At 37.0% G+C, this 21,602-nt stretch overlaps 1 protein-coding gene across 16 annotated transcripts in view; it reads left to right on the top strand.

Moving 5' to 3' along the window:
* Positions 1-21,602, top strand: part of SOX6 (SRY-box transcription factor 6) — a 469,019-nt gene that overhangs the window by 194,370 nt on the left and 253,047 nt on the right. For 12 of the 16 annotated variants that reach the window (XM_088145996.1, XM_088145997.1, XM_025162930.2 and 9 more), the window contains one exon: positions 4,510-4,747. The exons of 1 other annotated variant lie outside the window; for it this stretch is intronic. In XM_088145996.1, the coding sequence (XP_088002122.1) occupies positions 4,514-4,747 (234 nt within the window). In that variant the 5' untranslated portion in view covers positions 4,510-4,513. Of the gene's footprint in view, positions 1-3,672; positions 3,769-4,509; positions 4,748-21,602 lie in introns of those variants that run through there. 3 more of the 16 variants (XM_088146001.1, XM_025162932.2, XM_088145998.1) reach the window with 2 other exon arrangements.

Raw genomic sequence — 21,602 nt, 5'->3', positions numbered from 1 at the left:
TATCCATTAAAATAGATACAGCAGCAACAGCAATATTAGATTATTATTTACCATGGTAGCAATAACTACTATTATTTTGTATCCCACCTTTCATCTCCTCATGAAGGGTAAATCTTATGTGCTTTAAAAGTGAAAAAGAAAGGTAAAACAGAACAAATCAAAAGTAGACTTGCACTTTAATAAAAAGCTAAGGTAACTATTTTTTGGATAACCTTTGTGAGTATGCATGGGAATGGAGTAAAAACACAACTGCTCATCTATCCATCACTGAATTTAGAGTCTGAATCCACCACTGAACTGCAGTTAAATTACCTTTATTTGTGGAATGGGGCGGTTTTTGCCATTTTATGACATTGAAGGTTATGAGCAAAGAAACTGAAATAGTTTTATGGTGTTCAGGATCTAGTGATTTGTAAGTTTTTAAAGAGAACAGGTATGCCCAGTTGTAATAAATAATTTTTTTTCTTGTTAAAATTAAAGGAATGTCACATTCTATAAGCTATATTTATCTTGTCTTTAGCACTTCTCCGGTGATATGAACAGTGGGGATTCTGTGTATGAACAAATAAAAAATGGCTGAAGGAAGGAAGGAAGGAAAGATGGATGGATGATAGCTATGTCCACTGTTTTGGTTTTTTGACAGAATAGCTTTTTTTTTTTCCCCTGGAATGGTCACTTGAGGAATTACCCGAAGCCTGTTTATGAAACTGAGGTGAAGTCTTTCCAGGCTAATTATATTCAGCATGTAATTTCTAAACTTCACTCTGAATTTTGATTTTCAATTAACATTCCCAATTTGAAGATAATTTTCTATTTAATATAATTGCAGGAAATAATTTATTGGCTGATTAGGACTGAGGGTCCGGCCTTTCTTAAGAAAACACTGCCTAACAAACCAGCCTTTAAAAATCATCTCAGAGCTTTAGACAGATTTAACCTATTTTTGCAGCTGCACAGTTGCATATAATTAGGTTTGTGCACTGTTATTCATTGGTGCAGTTTGTAGTTGGAATTATTCTTATGAGACATTTTCATTTCTGGGGTTGTGTCATGATTAATTGAAACTGAAAAAAGCAGCCAAAATGTATTCCTTCTGGAAGAAGTCGGTCCTCTTTGTAATTGGAAGATGCTTGCATAGGCTCAAGTGAATAGAACCGTCTTCCAAAGAACTGTTTTAAAGGCATCTTTGTGTTAAACCTCTGACAATATATTCACAATTTCAGTGTGCGGGATAATGTGGGGGTTTAGTCTGGTTATCTATTGTCTTTAAAATAAAGTATTCTGTCCTGCACCCTGATTCTAAATATTTGTTCTGGCTTATCTCTGTGCAATAGCTATATTACAATTAGCCCGTGCTCTTATTTGACAACAATTACTGTTGTTTTTTGTTTTGAAATGTACAAAATGTTCAGGAATCGGCTTGTTGTTTATACTATAAGTCACTTTTAATGTAGCTTCTTAGATGATACTTATATCTAACTAATTCTCATGGTAGAGATGACAATCTAAACATTGTTATAATTATTTATAAGGGGTTTTTTTTTTTGCTTTACATCAACACTTTTATATATTGCATTGTTCAAGAAATCTATAATGCCTTTATTTAGAAATAAATAATAATATTAGCTGAATCATTATTATTATTATTATTTCACTGTAGGACACTAAATCTGAGTCTTCTCATTAATAGTGAGAAATTTAATATTAGCTGTTAAATCCTATGTGAAACTTGGTCTGCTACATTAAAACCTACTGTTTAAATTGGAATTAACTTAATTATTATTATTTTTTTACACTTGATATTTCCTTCACTGTAATATTCATGAAAGCATGTGTTAGATTTGTAAATTTAACTGTTACTCTCAGATTTCCAGGCTCCTTAATCAGTAATTATTTGTCTATAGAAACAGTACTACTGAGTTAATGATTTGCTAATTTGGAAAATGCTCATGTGGTTTCCCTTGTTAACTGATTTGCGCATTTTAAAGGAAATTGTATGAAATCAATTATTATTAAAGAGTAATTAAGGTGGAGACCTCATTCTAGAGTTGTTGAAACAGTTTTAGTAAAAATGATAATCTTGAGATTTTAGAAAATTTAGAATCTCTATAACATTTCAATTTTTACTGAAATAATTTATATTTGATTAACATTATACTGATTCTATTCTGGTGGAAAAGGCTTTAAAGGTTAATACCAAAAAACTGTATGTATAATGGAGATATTAGCAGAGCTTTTTAATATTTTTTTAATTTAATTGTAGTCCACATTTTCTATGCCTTGCTTGAAATGTAAAATAGAAAAAAAAATTCTGACACCCCATTTAATTGTGAAAAACTACTCAAGTCACAAATCATTCAGTCAGATACACCTACCATTATATCACTTTTCCACATTACTATTCCAGGACTTGGTCAACAGGAGTACCTTACTAGAAGCTGCCATTTTTTTAACTCCAAATCCCCAGGATTTGGATAGACTTAACATAACTTCCAATTTTGGAGAAATATCCGGTCACAGAACAGGAAATTAAATAATGTATCTGTTTCCAAATTCTGTGTCAAAATAAGAAATAATCAAGGTCATGGCACAGATGTGATGCAGAGATTCTATAATACAGAGGCCCCAAAGTTATCCTGCCCTGAGCATACCCTTAATGTTGTCTAAAGCTGGTTTAAACCAACACATCTTAATGGAGTGGGTATTCTGCCAGCTATGAGGGAAGCATGGTGGTGATTAACATGATGTACATTAGAAATATAACTTTTTGATATAACAGAGAATTGAACATAGATATTAGTTCATGGACTATTTTCCAATTTATTGGCATTTGTAATAAAATAACAGGAAAAACTATTTCAGGCACTTAAAGTCAGTCTTGTATGTGTTTTATTTTTAATGTTTTATTCCTTTTACACATTTATATATTGCTTTTTTGATCTGCTGTACACTACCATAGCAATGTTTGTTGACAGGAGGCACAAAATTATTTTTAATAAAAATAAATGAACTGCATTACATTCAGTATGTCAAAATTAATATGGATCGTTTGAAATGATAAGTAATTATAAACAACTTTCCTTTGGTCCTATCCTTCTATTACCCATCCTTGAGTCAGGAGGAAAATAGGTTGGTATTAAATGTGCTTCCTGCATGAGCTGTCTTTATTGCATCTTGGCAACGGGGATGGTATTGTGCTGCTTGCACACTGTAATGTGGAATTGTTTCAGAGCAACTACTGGTGGAATCCCTACCACCCTTTTCATTCGTACCTAGCAGCATTTACCAACAGGAAACCATACCACCAGCTCAGGGATGTCCACAGGATATGGTAAAAAAATCAAGATGGCAGCCATGGCAGTGCTCCTGAAATTCCACCTGATTTTTTTAATGTGCAATATACATAAAAAAACAGGTGAAGTTTCAATCACACTATCATGGCCACCATCTTGACTTTTTTTTACCATACCCTCTGGATTGGGGGCAGGCTGGGAAATATTGTACTTAGAAAAAAGAGCTTTAATGAGTGGAGGTTACTGTGATGATTGGGTCATCATTTGAGGGGCAAAACCCTCTGTTTTATTTTTCCAAAATCAACATAAGACCAGTGGCAAAAATTTGTATAGCTGTCTTAATCAAATTTGGAAACCTGCTGGAATTGCTGTCTCTCTTCTTCTAGGAACTGGAAACCACTGTTGATATTCTGATGGATAGAACTTAAAAAAAAAAGTGATTTTCAGACCCTTGAAGAAAAGTACCACAATGAAAGTAAGCATAAAAAAAATTGGCTAGAATAGCCTGCTACAGATGCAGCAAAAGTCTGTCTGCCTACATTCATTAGCTGATTCATATATTACAATTAATTTTCTTTTAGGAAGGAAATAATTATTCTTACCAATAAATAGCAATATGAATGATAGGATCTTGTGCATGCAATTTTATGCTGATTGATAGAAATCTATAGAGGTTTTAATCTATGTATAGATGGGAATACTGACCACTTGGAAATCCTGAATTTGATCTTGTATGAGGTCAATATTCCCATTTCTCAATTCTCCTCTCTCCCTCCCCTGCAAAAGGAAATGGCTGTATAAGTGTGGTGTCAACGCAAATGGCCATGGAGGCACAGAGCTCAGTGACCAGATTGGGGGGGGGGGATATGTAGTGGGCCACTTGGAGCCCTAAACATTACTAAGTTTGAAGACTTCTCAGTGAACTGTGAATTGTCTGTTCCAGATGGGAAGTCTGGTGCTTTATAAGATGGAAAAAAGCTATTTCCATGGCAGAGTACCTTAACCTGACCTCAGCCTCCCTCAGCAACAGGTTTGCTATAAAATGGGGGCTTTATTGTGATGATCTTCCCTCAGCAAGCTGTTAATTGGTCATCTTTGCACTGTGACAAGCAGGCTGTAATTTGCATATTTCTTTGCTCCAGTGTTTGTTAAGTCTGCAATCTTATCTTTCCATTTAATAAAAAGCATCTGTGTATTTCCTTTGCTTATTTTGTAGAAGAATGTCTTCCAAGCAGGCCACCTCTCCATTTGCATCTGATGGAGAGGGAACAACAACCCAGGACTTAGCGTCACAGGAGCAGGAAGACGGCAATAATGAAGAGCTTGTCACTTCCCATCTGCCTCTGCACACCATATTGCACAACAAACCTCACTCTGAAGAGCTACCAGCTCTAGTCACTACAATCCAACAAGACTCAGACTGGAACAGTGTTATCTCAACTCAGCATAGGATGGTATGTCCGAGGCATCGTTTAGGGCGGCTTTCCTTAACTATGATACTTTTTGAGGTTGTACTGTGGGTTGGCTTGACTATTATACTAAATTATAGTAGCTCCTGTTTATGGAAATGATCCCAATCTCTGCTAGATTCACATGGTCCTCATTTTTTTCTTGAGATAGTTTGTGGTTAATCTCAGGTAAAGTTAATGAAAATAAGTTAGCTTCATGAACTGTTGTTTTGAATTTGGACAACATATCAAAATGAAAGCAAGACCTTCTGATTTCCTCCTTTCAGCAGTATCAGAGTGCAATAATTCCTTAAATACTAAACCATGGCTAAGTTGTATGTTAGAATATAATGAGTAAGAAAGCAGCAAGCTTAACAGTTCTTCTTCTTCTTCTTCTTCTTCTTCTTCTTCTTCTTCTTCTTCTTCTTATTCTTCTTCTTCTTCTTCTTCTTCTTCTTCTTCTTCTTCTTCTTCTTCTTCTTCTTCTTCTTCTTCTTCTTCTTCTTCTTCTTCTTCTTCTTCTTTTGATATAAATATACAGGTTTTCCCAAATAAAGCCATGATTAGTTTGCCTTCAAAAAGGAAATATTTTTAAGTATAGATGTTGCTGTTTTCTTTTAACATAGTCACTGTTGATTAATTGATACAATTGACTGCTTTTTGCACAGCCAGGTATCTTATTGTTTTAACAGTAGTGCCTTTTCTTCACGTTAGCAGAGTTATCTTGCCTCCAACTTTGGGATAATGTTTGGTATGATCCTTATGATCTACTTTTTGAAGGCCTTCAGCTGTGGTCATATATTAGCACACTATATTAACATTGGAAGAATGCAGTACCTCCCTCTAGATTGCTACTGTTTGAGAGCTTCTGATTTTAAGTTTGAAATTACTATGATTCTATTGCACACCATGTAGATAACAACGCTAAAGCTCTTTGTTGTCGTAGATGTACCTGTTTGGGAAACGGAGAAAAAGCAATAGGAAAAGCTTTGAAGTGGAAAAGTTCATGGAATCATAGGATAGGAAGGAATTGATTGCCATCGAATCTCTACTTTAAATCCTGAAGTGAGAGCACACCATCCCTCCCAAGACAGACTGTAGAATAGTATGTACCAGCAGAACATTCCTAACATTAGCCTAAAACTTTCTTATAATTTGAACCCATTTAAGTGATATAAAATGCAGAACATTTTAAAACGTAGTCACAGCTAATCTAGATTCTACAGCAAGATATATTTTTGGTGAAGATGATTTTGACTTCTAAGGCAAATGTTATACTATTTAACTATTTATATGGATAGCAAAATCAATTCTAGAAGTATCACTTTGCAATATGAGATACATGAAAATGTCCACTGTACACGGACATTATATTGTCTGTTTTAAAGAAATGTTGTAATTTATAAACTATGTAACTTAGTTTTGACTTCAGATTTTACTTTCCATATCCAGGCATTTATTTTATCTATTAGTATAATAACTTGCAAGTGGGAAGAACCCTATTTTATTCTCTAAATATTTAAGGTTTTCATTTATAAGTGTGTGGCCACAGTATTTCTATGGAGTCAATATAGACATAAAGTAAAAGACAACTCTGTGGAATCTTAGTGTGGTGGGCAGACTGAAATTTTGCTGGAAAACTTGCCAAAAATTACAATGTCAAATAACTTGATTTATTGTGCTTTTCCAGTGAAAAAATAATGTGTATATTAAAAAAAAAAAATTGGTAGCCACAAAGTATATTGCTGACAGAGATCACATGTTGGATGTGTTTTTTCTCTCCTCCCCTTCTTTAAAATTTAGGCTCTTTTCTTTTCCCTCTCTCTGTTCTCTCTTCTAGCTGCTGCTTTTTGGAGGAATTAACTTCATTACAGGACTGCTCACTTCAAAGGCTCTCAGATTTATGAGACTGAGTGCAATCATATACCCATTTACCAGAAGTCCGACTGAATTTAATGGGACTTAATTCCTATTAGAGATTTAAAGATTTTTACTGTGAATCTCACTTCTTTGGTTCTGCTTATTTTTTCTTGCTCTTCTTGAGGATAGAATAATTATGGGTTAATTCTGTTGGTTTAGCACCTTACTACTGTCTTGCAAGCACAGTTTTAGATGTTAGCTGAGCATCTTCAGGTAGTGACCTCCAGTTGCCTGCCCACCTGTCACGCATTTGTATTTAGAGATGCCTCTTCTTGCTGTAGTTCTGTCTGCTCCCTGCCTGCTTGCCTGCTTTTCTGTGCAATATCAGAACACTGAAGTTGGAGCCAGCACTCTCCTTCAGCTCAGTGCCTCTGAATTGCTTTAAATGTCTTGCTCCTTACTTGGTCCCTCCATGCAATCTCCAGAAAGGTCTCATCTACCTCTCTGATCCGGTGACATCCGGTGATGTCTGTAAGGCAGCAATTACTTTCTGATGTCTTGCTGTTTTCTGCCCCATGTCTGGCCTTCTCTTATGCTAGGACTGGCTTGGATACTGAGGGAACCTTTTGCAGGGGTGACACATCATCTTTTTAATAAAAGATTTCTGGCCTTTTGTTAATGTGCAAACTTTCCAAGAAGATGCAGATGTGATGATATTTCAGTAAAATGTATCCCCTCTCCATAGTCATGGAGCAATTCCAGAGAGGATTCCCAATTCTGCTATGCTCCCCTAAGGCACAAACTATTGCTCATACTATGTAATGAGAGAAAAATGTGCCCCTGAATCCAGGTGTTAGAGGTTTATAGAGTTAATGAGATCAATCACTTATAAAGTAACTGCATTTTTATGTTCATTTAAAATGTAGAGTAAAAATCAGTTAAAAATACAAACAAAAGCAAACCCAAAAGGAGATAGTATAAGACATGTCGATGGTTTATTCTGTGGTGCTCAAATCTATTTTTAAATATGCTCTGTTTCTATGGAAAAATTAAGCTTCATATCAACTCTCCCATTTTCAACCAGCTGAAATAGATACAAGTTATCCCATTATCAGATTTTTGAAACTAGTGCATCAACTTTGAGAGACTAAGCTGAAACTCATTACTGGCCTCTAAGGGGAGATCCAATAGGCTACACATGAATACTGAAGTAATTTCATCTAAGCAAGGACTAGGTATGACTATGTTTGAGCCAATGGAGATCTGATCTTTAAAAAAAAATCATATCATATGAAGCTGTAAATTACAGTCAGTAAGTACTCTATACCTCATGGAATAGCATTATAGCTTAAGTATTAACTATATTTCATCATGGTACATCTAGATCTTGGTTGAACCTAAGATAAATGGCAGGCTGTTTATGACATTACTCTTTGCCAGAGAAGCTGAGAAAACCCCTTTGATCATTCTTGATTTTTTTGTGTGTGCGTGTGCCTTGATTAGGGCAAGAAGCTTTGTGTTCACTCAGATCACCCATTGGCAGACAGGCAGTTGTGTGTGCAGTGTTCTCACCTTATTTGATGGGTGTGTTTTGGAAAAAAACAGTTTTGCTTCTGTGTTCTTATGCATTAATACTTTGATGTTGTGTGTGAAATTTTGACACGGCAGTTGGCAGAATATAACCATGAGGAATATTTCAGCCCATACTGATAGTGATTCCCAATAATCTCTTGAGAAAGAAGCACTCATTCTTAAATTATAGACAGTGAAAACACTATAGAATTCTACTCAGAGGTCTGTGTGGCCCTTAAAGTACATAACCTTCTTTTGATGGGTGATTGAAGACGTTACATAAATAATAGGCTTTTTCTTTATGTATTTAATAATTTCCTCCATGTCTCATATTAAGAAATAAAGTATGGTGGCAATGGAAAGTCTGTGGGAACCACACCAAAAGCTTGTGGGGGGGTGGTGATAGAGAGGTATAGAGGAGGTTTACTTCAGGATTAAATATTCCAAATAGTTCAATAAATATGCCTATTTACAGTTGTGCCTTGGGGTGATTTTCTCACCAAATGTTCGTGATATTTATATTAATATAAATAATATATTATATTAATATTATCATCTTGGTAAAGATTAGCTTTCATGTGATATGATGATATGCAGGAAGGACTACCAGTGTGAACCAGTGCTGCTAGGGATGGAAAAATATGTCACTTTCTTAATTTCTTCCATATATTTTGCATCATTTTTTAGAAGTACATTTTAACATTTGTACATATTTCATACTTGTTCTCTTTATGTACATTTTATATACATTTTTGGTGTCTGTATCTATGTACAGTATGTGTTTGAATACATAATTTATTTTATTTTATGGTGCTTTTTTGTAGTTTTTTATCCATAATGCTGTAGATGCATTCTTCTATATATCATCCCCTGGTATATGGATTTTGGTATATATTTTTGGAGAATTGCATTGCAAAATTATATACTGATTTTTAAAGTGAAAATATGGTGGATTTGTATCAAGGGGCAAAGTTTCTTTTTCTTTCTAATTCCTGGTTGTTAAACTTAAATGAGAACTGAATTAGTGAATAGTTTTTTAGGGCTAGGATCAGAGTTTCAGGTGAGTTAATACTTTGAAAAGGAACAAAGCTTACATTTTGCCTCTACAATGAGCAAATGGCCTTGGTAATATGTCTGTACTTGCAGTTAACATCAGTTTTATTTGGGTTAAACCAAAACACATCTTAAAAAGCCAGAAGGCATAGTCTTCTGTGAATTAGTAAAGATCATCCCTGGTTTGTAAAAATTACTGTTCAGGTGCATAATCTGATATTAAGCATATTAAGTATAATACTTGAGACACTTCAATTAATTAATTAAAATATTTTATCTTTCTCTTCCATGAAATTAACAACTCATATATATTTAAGCACTATACATCAATTTTAATGTGTTTAAAGCATATGTACCATCAGTTACAGGTAAGAAATCATTATTTAGTGCCAGTTCCTGAACAGATGAGGTCATTAATATTAAGAACAAGATGAGTTCTGTTGCTTAACATTTCTGTTGATCTTTTAGAGGTTCTGTAGCTTCTGGGAATGGAGCTATTGGACTTGCTAAAGTTGTTGCTGAGCATTAGAGATGCTACACTGCTAACATGAGTAAATCATTCATGTGAATAGTTACATATTGGGGTCAGTTAATGACTTATCAGTTGAAGCTACCTAATGCAGCTATGCAAGATTTAACAACAACAAGAAATATTTTAAAAAACCCTTAATTTCCAGCATTCGGAATAGGCAGCACTACCTGACTTACAAGACAGTAGTAACATAATATATTAAATGCCCTGTATATTTAACTTATATATATATCACTAAATCCAGTGCATAGATGAAAATTGTTTTCAAACTTTCAGGAATTGTTTTTCACTGAGTACTTTGTGTGTTCTGAATACCTGAAAGCCAAAATATTTTATTTTTACTCCCGCTCTATAGTATTTCCCAGCTGTGTACTTATATGATGTAATAAAAGGAGTTAACAAATGGGAGGTGCATTTGGAAATTCCTTTTGCATTCACTCTTCATTTGATAGATTCAGCAACATGCAACAATTGCTATATTAGGCCTGGAGTGGCTTCCACTTGAGTATCTCATCACCATTCTCATAGATTTACAGTAGAAAAAGCCTTAACAATTGGAGAAGGAAAATCCTCACTGCACATTAGAAGTGATAAGATTTGATACTCCTGTCTCTGAAAAATATGGAGCAAGAACATTTTAAATGATAAATGCTTAGAAATAGAATTAAAGAGTTTGGAGCATTTATTGCAGAAAGGTTAGTGGCAAAAGCAAAAACAATAGAGTAGAATAATAGCATGTGTACATGATTCTGTTTGGATCTAGACTTGGTGATCTGGAGAAGAGTATCTTTATGTCAGATTCAGCGTCTCACTTTTCAGTTCAGAGCCTGTATTCAAATCAACAAATGACTATTTTTTTTGTATGTACACAAATAGATGAAATTTTGAATAATTATATACTATGAGATAATGATTTCTCTAGAGTCATATGAAGATAAATAACTGGAAGCTTTTTGTGTGTGTGAAGTTTTAAATTATGTTCAGAACAGTTGCTGCCTTATTTTGCATCCCACAGTCTTATGAATAGGTTGGTAGCAGACTATGCTGACTGCTACTGGCCAACCAACTTGCATAAAAACTGGCCACAGGATGATTTTTAAAATATTTAGGAATGTATTAGTTGCCTGCAAAATAAAGCACAACCCACTGCACATGGTCTTATCCACTCACATGAACTCTAATTTCCTTATAGCAAAGAATTAAAACAATACCTGGCTACCAATCCTGAAAAATACAGCCTGCAAAAGGTCAATGAACTCAGCTCAACCACCAGGATGCGTGAACAATTCACATAATGAACATGCTAATCACCCTCAGCAGCCACTTGTTAACAACTCAACACAAACCCCCCTGCCTAACCCCCAGGAGGATACACACACACTGATCACCAAAACGGCAGCCACTCGTTAACCCACAACACTCCCCCCCTCCCACAGGCACCCTCGCTGATCTCTATAAATACCTGCAAAAGGGTCACATCATCCTGGGCACAGAGAGAACCACTCCTGTCCTCTGAAGATGCCGGTCACAGATGCTGGTGAAATGTTAGGAACCAAAACTTCCAGAACATGGCCACACAGCCTGGAAGACCCACATCAGCCATCCTATTCCGGCCGTGAAAGCCTTCGACAATACATTTGACAATATAATTAAAACAAAGCTAAACAAAATGGTGATTACTCACAGCAGGCTGGAAAGCCTGCATCTATGACTAGTTGTCTTCTTCTGTGGCTATGGGCTTAAATGCTGCTTTTCTCCCAATTCTCTACATGCTCTTCCCCTCCTCACCACTCCTCCCACCCATGTTAATAATACTGAGGTCAGGACTGGTTCCTGCTGCTAAAAAAAAGTTTGAAAAAAGGAACCACCAAACAGCAGTACAAAGAACCCTAAGCTGATAAGATATAAGGTGTACTACCAGCTGCATAATAGGATTGCATAATTGAGACTTTTTCTATTGTTTCCTGTGTTAAAAGAGATGCAGCTACATGTGCTCAGCATAATAAACAAAATTTCCAACTGAGGTCATGTTTCAACAACATACTGTTGTTGACAGTAGGGCAACAGTGGACCACTTCACGAATGTGATAGTAACACTAAATAATATATAGATGCCACATACTGTTTTATTTATTAGATTCATATCCTTCCTTTGTATAGGAGCTCTGGGTGGTATACATACTGCTCCCTCTTCTTGTTTGTCCCCACCACAGCAACTCTGTGAGGTAGGTTGGGCTGAAAGAAAGCAACTGGCTTTCCCAAAATCACCCAGTGAGCTTCCTTGGCTGAGGGTGGACTAGAACCTGGGTCTCCCCACTCCAAGTCCAACACCTTAACCATTACACCACCCCATTGGTTCTCTTTCTAAAAATGTGTTGGCACTTCAAGCCATGTTCTGAGCTTCCCTCAAACTAAGTATGAGATCTATATTTGTAAAGTGGTATCTGACAGTGTGCTTTCATCTGAAAAGCAGTTTACCAGGTATTGCTCATATACAGTATCCACAGAAAATAGTATATCTGTCTTCTTTGCAAATGAATACCCGTACGGAACACAACTGCTTTTGCTTCAAAAATGGATAGGATTCTTCAGTAACGCTGAAATCCTGTGCCCGCTTACCTGGAATTGTTCCTTGTAGAACCCAAAAGGGCTATAAGTTTTGCGGTGCAACACTGAGCTCTGCCATACTACAATTCATTCAATTCAAGAAGCACATCCATAGCACTGTAAAACCAATGTACTTTTATTCCAAATTGTCCTAATGCCTACAGCCTTCCAAAGGTTGTTATTAATTAAATTTGTATGCTGCCAACTCCTACTTTAATATGCTAAGTTGGCACTGGGATCCCTCTTTGAATCAGAATGCCAAGAAAAAGATGGCATATGGGGAAGGGAAGGGGGGGTCAATGGCTAGCCAATACAGCACAGGGAAATGAAAAAAATGGTTCTCTAAGGTGCTGAGGAAGCAGAGTCTTTTGAAGCTGAAATACACCAGTGGCGGCTTGCTGTCACTGTCAGGTGAATACTGGGGCACGTCCAGGAACGGATGTGTGATATAATTGCCACATGGTAGGATTGCTTAACAACAGGTAATGGCTTTGTACCTCCTTTCCAAAGAAATGGTTTGCCAAGTCTAAAATGTGTTATCATATATCATGTGCCTATGACCTGTGAAGTGGGACTATCTTGAACAGATTCAAAATGTTTTCCCCAAAACTTTCCCTGGAAATCAGGTCTTGGGGAGAAAAAAAATACTTGCAACATGAGGATGTGGCTTCGAGGAAGGCTGGAACACTGAGATTTGCTTCCCTTTAAAACTTAATCATTGATTATGGGCCTTCAGCTTTATCTAGATTACGGCATACTTTTGGCTTCTGTGGATATCAGGCTTTGGAAGCAGCCTTTCATTCCCGCTGCAGCAGATTTTCAGTGTGTTTTGAGAGTAGCAGCATTTACATGCTGTAAATTGTTTGGTTCCTTTCCTACTCTGGTTGAGAAGGAATCAGGTATACATGCTGATTAACACACTCCAGTCATTAACATATGATTATGTGGGCTGCATATTGAGCACCTGCCAAGGATGTAATCCAGTACTTTGCTACATCTGTGCAAGACTTTATACATTTTCTTTTGTACTTTGACAGCTCAAGGAGGAAAAATGGGCTTTGTGTCTGTTTCAAAGAATAAAGCTGTGTATGTAGAGTGCTTTTGTTGAGTTAGGAAAATAAGCCATGGACATCAGTTACTGAGGTTATTAAAAAGAAAAAAAAAATGTTTCGTAGCCTTGAAACATGACTCTTTCAGCAAATGGTATCACTAACATAAACATGCGGGTTATGACATTTCTCCATGTTTACAAGGATTATCTTTTCTCAGATTTGGCAAAGGGATTCCTTATTTGTAACATTTGTATGAGAGACCCTTATGTCCATAACTCTGTTCTTTTTATGTGATGCTTACAAATGGTTTAGTAGTGTTTTGCACACAAGAACACAAGGGTTATATTGCTTTCCCCTGATGTTCCACTACAGGCACTGCTAAAGCTATGTAAATATAAACCCTATAGGATTTCTAATATTGGGTGTTAGTGGCTGAAGGTATCCAACTGTTTGCTATTTACAGTCAAACACTAATGGTGTTTACACTGTAGTATAGTAGTATGTGAGCAAGGTTCTCTTGTTGCTCTTGTTACACATTTCTAGTGTCCTATTAATCATCTATCTATCTAATCCAATTTCCTTTCCTTCTCTTCAGAATGTTAGTTTTTGTTTGAAGGAGAACTTTAGAAGTTTACAGCCATTTATAACATTCGAATTTATTTCCCAGTATGTGAGTTAAATATGTAGAAACACAGACTGAGCACTCCAAACAGACACCAAAATCCATTACTCCACATCAGAACTCCAAAGAGGGAACCTTCTCTCCCACCATTAACAACTTTTGAGAGACTTCAAAGTTCAGTTGCTTGCTTTTTTCCCTCAGGATATTACTCAAACATTGCAGTTTCCTCCTTTGTTCCTTTTCACATTGCCACATTGAAAACTGGCTTCTTATTGCTTTAAGGCAATTCCAAAATGAGAGTTCTATTCACAGAATCCTGATAGGAGACCTTTACAATAAAGATAGATACACATAGTATTAGTGTCATTATGACATGACTCTTAATTTAAAGTAAATGTAGTTTCCGATATTCTATAGAAATGTCACAAAAAGCATAGTGACGTGACTAAGGACTTCTGTATTAAAGGGCACATAACACAATGGCTAGTTGTCAAAAAATGTGATAGTCAAGTTGATGTTAATTTAATTTTGCTAAGTCTAATGTTATATCACATTATCAGCTGGAAGTTAAATACAGTTTCTCCATTAGGTAGTATAATTTTTTTATGTAACCAAATTGAAAACAATAAATGTATGCCATTTTTCTTGTTCTTTGTATATAAAACAGGATAAACAGCTACAGAAAAACTGTATAGTGAAATCAGCAGGATAAAATCTGAACTGTTTGTCATGTTATTTTATAGTGCTGTTCTCTGCAAAGACCCAGTTATATTATAATATCATTCTATATAAGTGATTATTTTAAGTTGTTATTGAAAAAGTAGCTCAACTGTTTTATCCATTACAAATGTTAGGAAGAAATCCCCTTTGGCTCCCCTCTGCACTTATCTGATTGTACTGTAGTTCACTACTGTAGTTCATCCTAGTTAGTTTAGGTGCCATCAAAACAGGCCTGACCATTGGTGACAAAGGCCCACCATCTTGACCTGTCAGGACATTCCAGTGATCTCCTTGATCTTATCTATTCACCACATCTGGTGTCTTTCCCTTCTTTCAGCCTTACCAAGCATAACAGTTTTTTTCTAGTCTGCCATCTGCTTATGTCACATGCCCAAAGTATGTATATTTCTGCTTGCTGATTATTGCCTGAAGGAAGAAATCAGTCTTTACTTGGTCCAGACTGGATTGATTGGTTCTTCTTGCAGTCTGTGGTACTCTGGATAATTATGTTCAAATCCATAATTCAGAGAGGTCTTGTTCTTTTTCCATGTCCAGCTTTTGCATTAATAGTCCTAACTATTGCATTAGCTATTCTGATTTCTGTTGTCATAGAAATATCCATATCATTCCTGATTATGTCTAAGTTTGTCATTGCCTGCTTCTCTAGAATTAATCTCTTCTTTACATCTCCAGCAACCCCCTGCCTTTATTTTTACTTGGTCCCAAAAAAGCAAAACTACCATCTTTACTTCTTTAATGCCAACGATGAGTTCACTAAACAAGCTAGTTTGCGCTACCTTTGTCATCTTAATATTTATCATTAATCTATGCTGCAAGAACAGTTCTTCAACTCGTTTGTAGAATGCATTCAGACTCCCTAATTTTGCTACTTATGAAAACATATGGACTGACTTTTCAAGAGCCCTCTTTTAGAACCACAGATGGGTTTCCAATATGGCACTGAGATTAGATACTGGCCTTTCCAGAACAGAAGTAAAAATCGGGCAAATAATGCTACTTGCCTGGCTCAGTCTAGTAACCTAAGAGCTGCTCCTGCTAATAGAATCAGCAGGTTTAGATTCAGATGATGGGGAGGCATTATAAATAAACTGCACACTTATGGGCTGCTCTCTAAGTACCTGTTAAGATCTGATGTCAACAAAGCTAAGAAGGTGACTAAGCAGTGGATTGAGGACATAGAGTTACAACGTGAAATCATTCAAACTGAGTTGCTGTGTTAGGAGAAAGCCTAAAATACTGCTTTTAGCCTCTTTCCACTGTTCTATACTAGAGGAAAGCAAGCCCGAATGCTCACTGGAAGCACTGATCACAAAACAAAACTCATAATACTTTGGAGACATTATGTGGGCAGATAGAATAGATGATAATGTTGGCTAAGGAGGACAGAAGGAGAAGAGGCCAACAGTGCAAGAGGTGGCCCAACAAAGTTGGAAACTACAAGAATGCATCTGCAAGAATTGCATAATGTGGTAAGAGAGCTTTTGTCCATAGAATTTCCAGGAGGTGGCTATGATTCAGTGGAAGGTAACAAAGATACTACTGTGCAAGTTATCTGAAGTTGCCTAGCTACTCTAAATGCCACAGGCCTTCTCCACAGCCCATTTTAATACCCTCCCTTTGGCAGCTTAGAGGGCAATTTAACAGTCTCTGATCCTTTGCCCATGTGAATCTAGAGAAATCAAAACATTCAAACATGAGTTCTTAAGATGCAGTTTTATACTGATATTTGGCTAAGGTTATTACAGCCTATAGTGGTGAAACTTTATGATCACCCAGATGAATTTTATATCCAACATTTTTTGGTTTACACAACCCCAAAGGTGATAAACATAGTAGCAAAATACTGCTCCCTGGCATCTAGGATCTGTTGCAGGATGGCATTTCCAGTGGGGTTGGGCTAATGTATGCACTTATCAGAATACGATCACACATATTATCTTTTGTGGTTGTATTTTATGTATATATCAATTCAGGCCTGAAACCATAATTAAACATTGACTTGGAAAAAAAAAAACATTTTTTTTTTACTTTCCATTTTTACCTTCATAAGAAATTAATCTTTCAGCTAACAAAGTGGTGCTCACTGCATATGTCAAATATTAGCATTTTGACCTCCAATTTTGATTCTAGCTGTAATCTCTTCCAAGCCTGCCATTCTTATAATATATTTCCAGTGTAACTGAACAAATATGGGGATAATATGCATTTTTATCTTACAGCCTTCCCAATTCTGAACTGCTTGGTTTCTCCAAATTCAGTTTTTACAGGAGCTTCTTGTTCATTGTAAAGGTGCCTCTGAAGAATAATCAAATGTTCTGGCATGCCTGTTAGCCTTAATAAATTCCTCATTCTGGCATGAGTCTACACAGTCAAAGGCCTTGCCGCAGCCAATAAAGGAAAGGTAAACCATCTTGAATTCTCTTGCTCTCTCCGTTATCCATCTTTTGTTAACCCTCTAATCTCATGCCCCTCTGCTTTTTCTAAAACTTGTCTGTTCATTTGGCCTTCCTTCTCTATGTATGGCTTCATTCTTCTTTGTAAAGACCTTGAGCAAAACTTTGCTTGCATGAGGAATTAGGGCCACGGCTCTCTTGTTTCTCCCTTCTTTGGTGTAGGTGTATCTAGCTCATTATTATTAATTCTACTTCAAATTTGTTCAATCACAGGCCCATTAATTTCAATAGGTCTACTTTAAGCAGGAGTATAAACTTTTATTTATACAGGGCTTCTCTCTTCAGCAATATTTACTTTCTCTTATAGCATTCATCTTTGGGAACGGGAGGGGGCTGGAATTATTTGAGTGGGATAGGTAGGGGGAATGTCAAAAGAAGAGCTACTAAAGAGGAAAGGGTTAAAAATTTCCCTACTTTTTAAAAGGGTCATTGGATTCCTAAGTGAGTCTGCAATGCTCGAAATACTTGTGTTCTAGTTTTTTGTTCTCTGCCCTCTAGGGCAGTCATAGGTAGCCAGCTTTGTACTGAGGACCATCCTTCATCCTCCAGTCATGTAGGAGGACTTCATTAAAAAAAACGACCGAAGTTAGTAAAGTATGTGATGTGATGATGATGATGATGATGATGATGATCAGGAGGAGCAGGAGGCAGTCAAGTGAACATATACTAGTATAGTGTAATATACTATTTATAGTATATAATATTATGTATGATTTTAATATACTATTTTAAAATCTTTGAAAAGCAAGAAAAAATTAAATAACCATACAAAAGGTTCTAATATGGAATTTTTCTGCTGGATTTTCTTGGAAAACGCAGAGGGGCTTCCAGGGTTATGCAGTGCTCGTTGGGGCTTTGTCCAGTTGCAGATTGTTCACTGTTTATCTAGAGATTCCATTTTTATAGAAAACCATTATTTGTACATATATTTTGTTGGAACCACAACACAAGAAAATATTAATATGATATAATGGCAAAAACCATTTTTTTCCCATACATGTTTGCTTTGTACACCAACACTACTTGAGTTAAACGTGCCAGCTTGCTGCCAGATCTTAGAATCAAAACCATTCTGGATATCCAACTTTCCCGGGGTGTAAGTATTTGCATGTGTCCTATTAAATGTGAAAACTGATCAATACTAGGGAAGACTCAGCTTCACTGAAATAACAAGCAACCCATTCATGTTACTGGTTCCCCCCCCCCCGCCCCCCCGCTTTCCTGGCCATTCATACAAATGTTTTCCTTGAACTCCTATTGAACTAGTATTGGCCTGTGTTTGTAAGTAATTTTATTGGCTATTGAACAAGGAACCATTACAGGCTTTCAGTATGTGACCAAATCTTAAAGTATATTAACACTTTAACATACTTCATTCACTTACACTACTTTTCTTATTTTATGGATTAATTTCCCCTGTCCCATGATCCTAATGAAGTGTTGAAACAGATCACTGGTCTTTTGAGGGATATTTTCTGGATTTTGGTTGAACAAAATTAGTGTCCTAGTGGCATACTTATCTGGCATAATATGCACAGGGCTATAATTTTAGAGATTCTTTTCTCGTGGAAGAGTAGATTTTGACTTGGGAATGAACTATACTACTTTTTTTATCTTGCTCTTAAGACAATAAAGACAATCAGCTAATTTTACCATCATTTAACGTCCATGGTTATGATAACCCTATCCTATATTTCATTGTGCACAGGTTGGGCACACAAACTACAGTAAATAGAAAATACTAGACAACCGTGACCCATTGGGTCATCATTTCAGAGATATTTCCTTACCTAAACAGAGAAACAGAATGACCAAGGGCAAAAAAGCAGTGGGAGTGGGAGTGACTTGTCACTTGCTGCCAGCTTCCCATTGAATTTGCTAGTGGGACGCTGTCAGAAATCTTCCTTCCTCCCCCCTCCCTCCCCCCTCATATATAATATAGGCTTGCCTCATTTGCCCTCCCCTCAGGAGAGCCCCGGTGAAGCTGCCTCCTCCTCCTCCTCCTCCTCCTCCTCCTCCTCTGCTGACCAGCAGAACTGCCTGCCAGTTTGTTGGGGGGAGGTGGAACAAAGGGAGCCACAGACTGTGAGGAAAACTGCACCCCCACTCCCCATTCTGGTGTGTCCCCAAGGTCTCCTCCGTCGAAGAAGGAACAGGGCTCACCTATCGACCACTGGCACCCCCCAGCCAGCCCCTACCTTGCCAGCAGGCACCCAAGTTGCTCCCTCATCCTTCCCTCACTGCCAACTGCGGTTAAGAGATTTCAGATTTCTGCTCGTTTCCAAAATAGCCAATTGCTGCTTGCCCGTCAGACCTTGTGACCAGCTGATTGGGCGCACAGGACAGAGGGAGGTGGGAAAGAGGTCAGGAATATGCCCATGACAGTCACATGACCTGGACTGACTGCTGCAGTGCAGTACTGCAGCAGCCACAAATTTCCCAAATTTCAATCCCACAGGAGTAATGGGTCCCAGAATTTGGATGCATTCTGTAAGTTAGTGCATTTGAGGTACCTTTGTTGGGAAATTGTTGCCCTATGACGCACCGTTTTGCCCAGCTGAAGGTTAGAGAGATGAGAGTTTTAGTAGTATATAGATAATGCTATCACCTGGATTATACAAGAGTTTGGTTCTGCACCCTGACTGCAATGCTTGTTCTACATATAGATTCCCTTTGGCTCCTGCATGTTTCAGCATTTCTGTCTGATAATTGTAGCTAAGGTTTGAAGGAAAGCAGGAGTGTCACTGAGTTTATACAGTATGTTTGGGCAGGTTTATTTTAATTGAAGAAACTACAGCTGATTTATTTGGTGTACAACATGCTAAGATTTAGACTGTGGCTTATCACAGGAGCTAGGTTCACGCCTTATGATTTAGCATAAAGATTGTAGCCAGCGAGTTTTTGAGGCTACATGAGCCATTGGGCCACTGAGGCTACATGAATTATAGCCACGGAGTTTAACTAAGGTTTGAACAATAATTGATCCTACCAGGTTTAATTTAAACTAATATTAGGGCCAGTCCTGTGTAACAGGAAACTAGCTATAGGATATTGATAGAGGGGATTTGCATGCTGAAGTGGAAGATGCACAATCAATCCTATAACCTATTCTTAGCTTTTAAACCCAGGTGTCATTGCATGTACATAGTTCATATGCCAAAATAGAGCAATCAGCAAAATATCTTTTATAGATATAGATACTTCGTTTTAGGAATGTGCATTTTTTTCTAACTCCAGAGATAGAACATTCTGAGGAACTCCGGAACATTTTGTTCTTCTTCAGGACAGAGCTAATCCAGCCATGTGATGGGTGGTCCAGAAATTTTCTGGAAGTAAATCCTGTGGAAGTGGCTCCAGACAACCATATCCAGAAGATGATAAACTGTTTCCTGTTCTCGAAGATTTACATCAGAAAATTGCCAGACCACTCCTAGAACGGCCATATTGGCATGGTCCTAAAGAAGAATGAAACACTGAATTCCTTTTGCACATACCTAAAATGTATGAGGACAATGATAGCACAATGAAAAATAACCCAGGCTTTTGCAGGCAGTGTAAGACAATCCTTCAGGTATTGTCTAATTACAAATTGTTACTCCTTTCAGTTACCTTTCAAGCAATTAATCCTGTAGATGAATCAAATTCCTAAGGAAAATATCATGGAAAGTCCTTTCTTTTATTCCGTTTCTGTCTCTCCAGCTTGTATTCATAGTTTTAAGTCAAATCAAATCTAGACCTTTCGATACACAGAGAATAAATTCTGTTGCTTCACTATAATCTGTTCTATCAGTTGTTTACTAGTACATCAGATTTTAGAATACATTTAAAGTTTAACATTTAATTGTTATCATTTTACCATTTGCCTTCCTTAGATGTCTTAGATTATTTCCCTTCATATACATGGGAGCTAGTCAGTATTCCTACAACAAGCAAATGTATTTGCTTCAACTTCCAACATAAATAGTATTCTCCAACTACTTGGTTGCCGTTTGCTTGCTTAATCCCTTGAATACTTTGATGATTGTGCATGTACTACAGGCAGTCTTTGTTTAACGACCACTTGTTCAGTGGCTGTTCAAAGTTACGACAGTGCTGACAGAGTGGTACTTACAACTGGTCTTCAAAGTCCTGGCCATCCCAGCACACCTGCGGTCATACGAGTGCTTGGCAACTGGCTCCATCCCGCCATTTGCAGAGAAGGTCCAAGTCGCTCCTGTAAGTCACTCCTACTCCTGCTTTTTCTCCTGAGGAGCCTGGCTATGAAGTACAAAATCCTGGAGATCTTGTACTTTGTAGTGCACGTGTATGCCTGCAGCATCCCCTTCCTGTACTCCATAGTGCACACCCCATGCATGGTGTGGCACAGTGG

The sequence above is a fragment of the Python bivittatus genome, unplaced genomic scaffold (assembly GCF_059951505.1).
Source record: "Python bivittatus isolate LINGU-HERP-01145 unplaced genomic scaffold, Pbiv_v1 ctg000480_np1212, whole genome shotgun sequence".
In the NCBI taxonomy this organism is placed as follows: Eukaryota; Metazoa; Chordata; class Lepidosauria; order Squamata; family Pythonidae; genus Python; species Python bivittatus.
The sequence above is the reverse complement of the archived record's forward strand: the minus strand, read 5'-3'. Positions and strand labels throughout refer to the sequence as shown.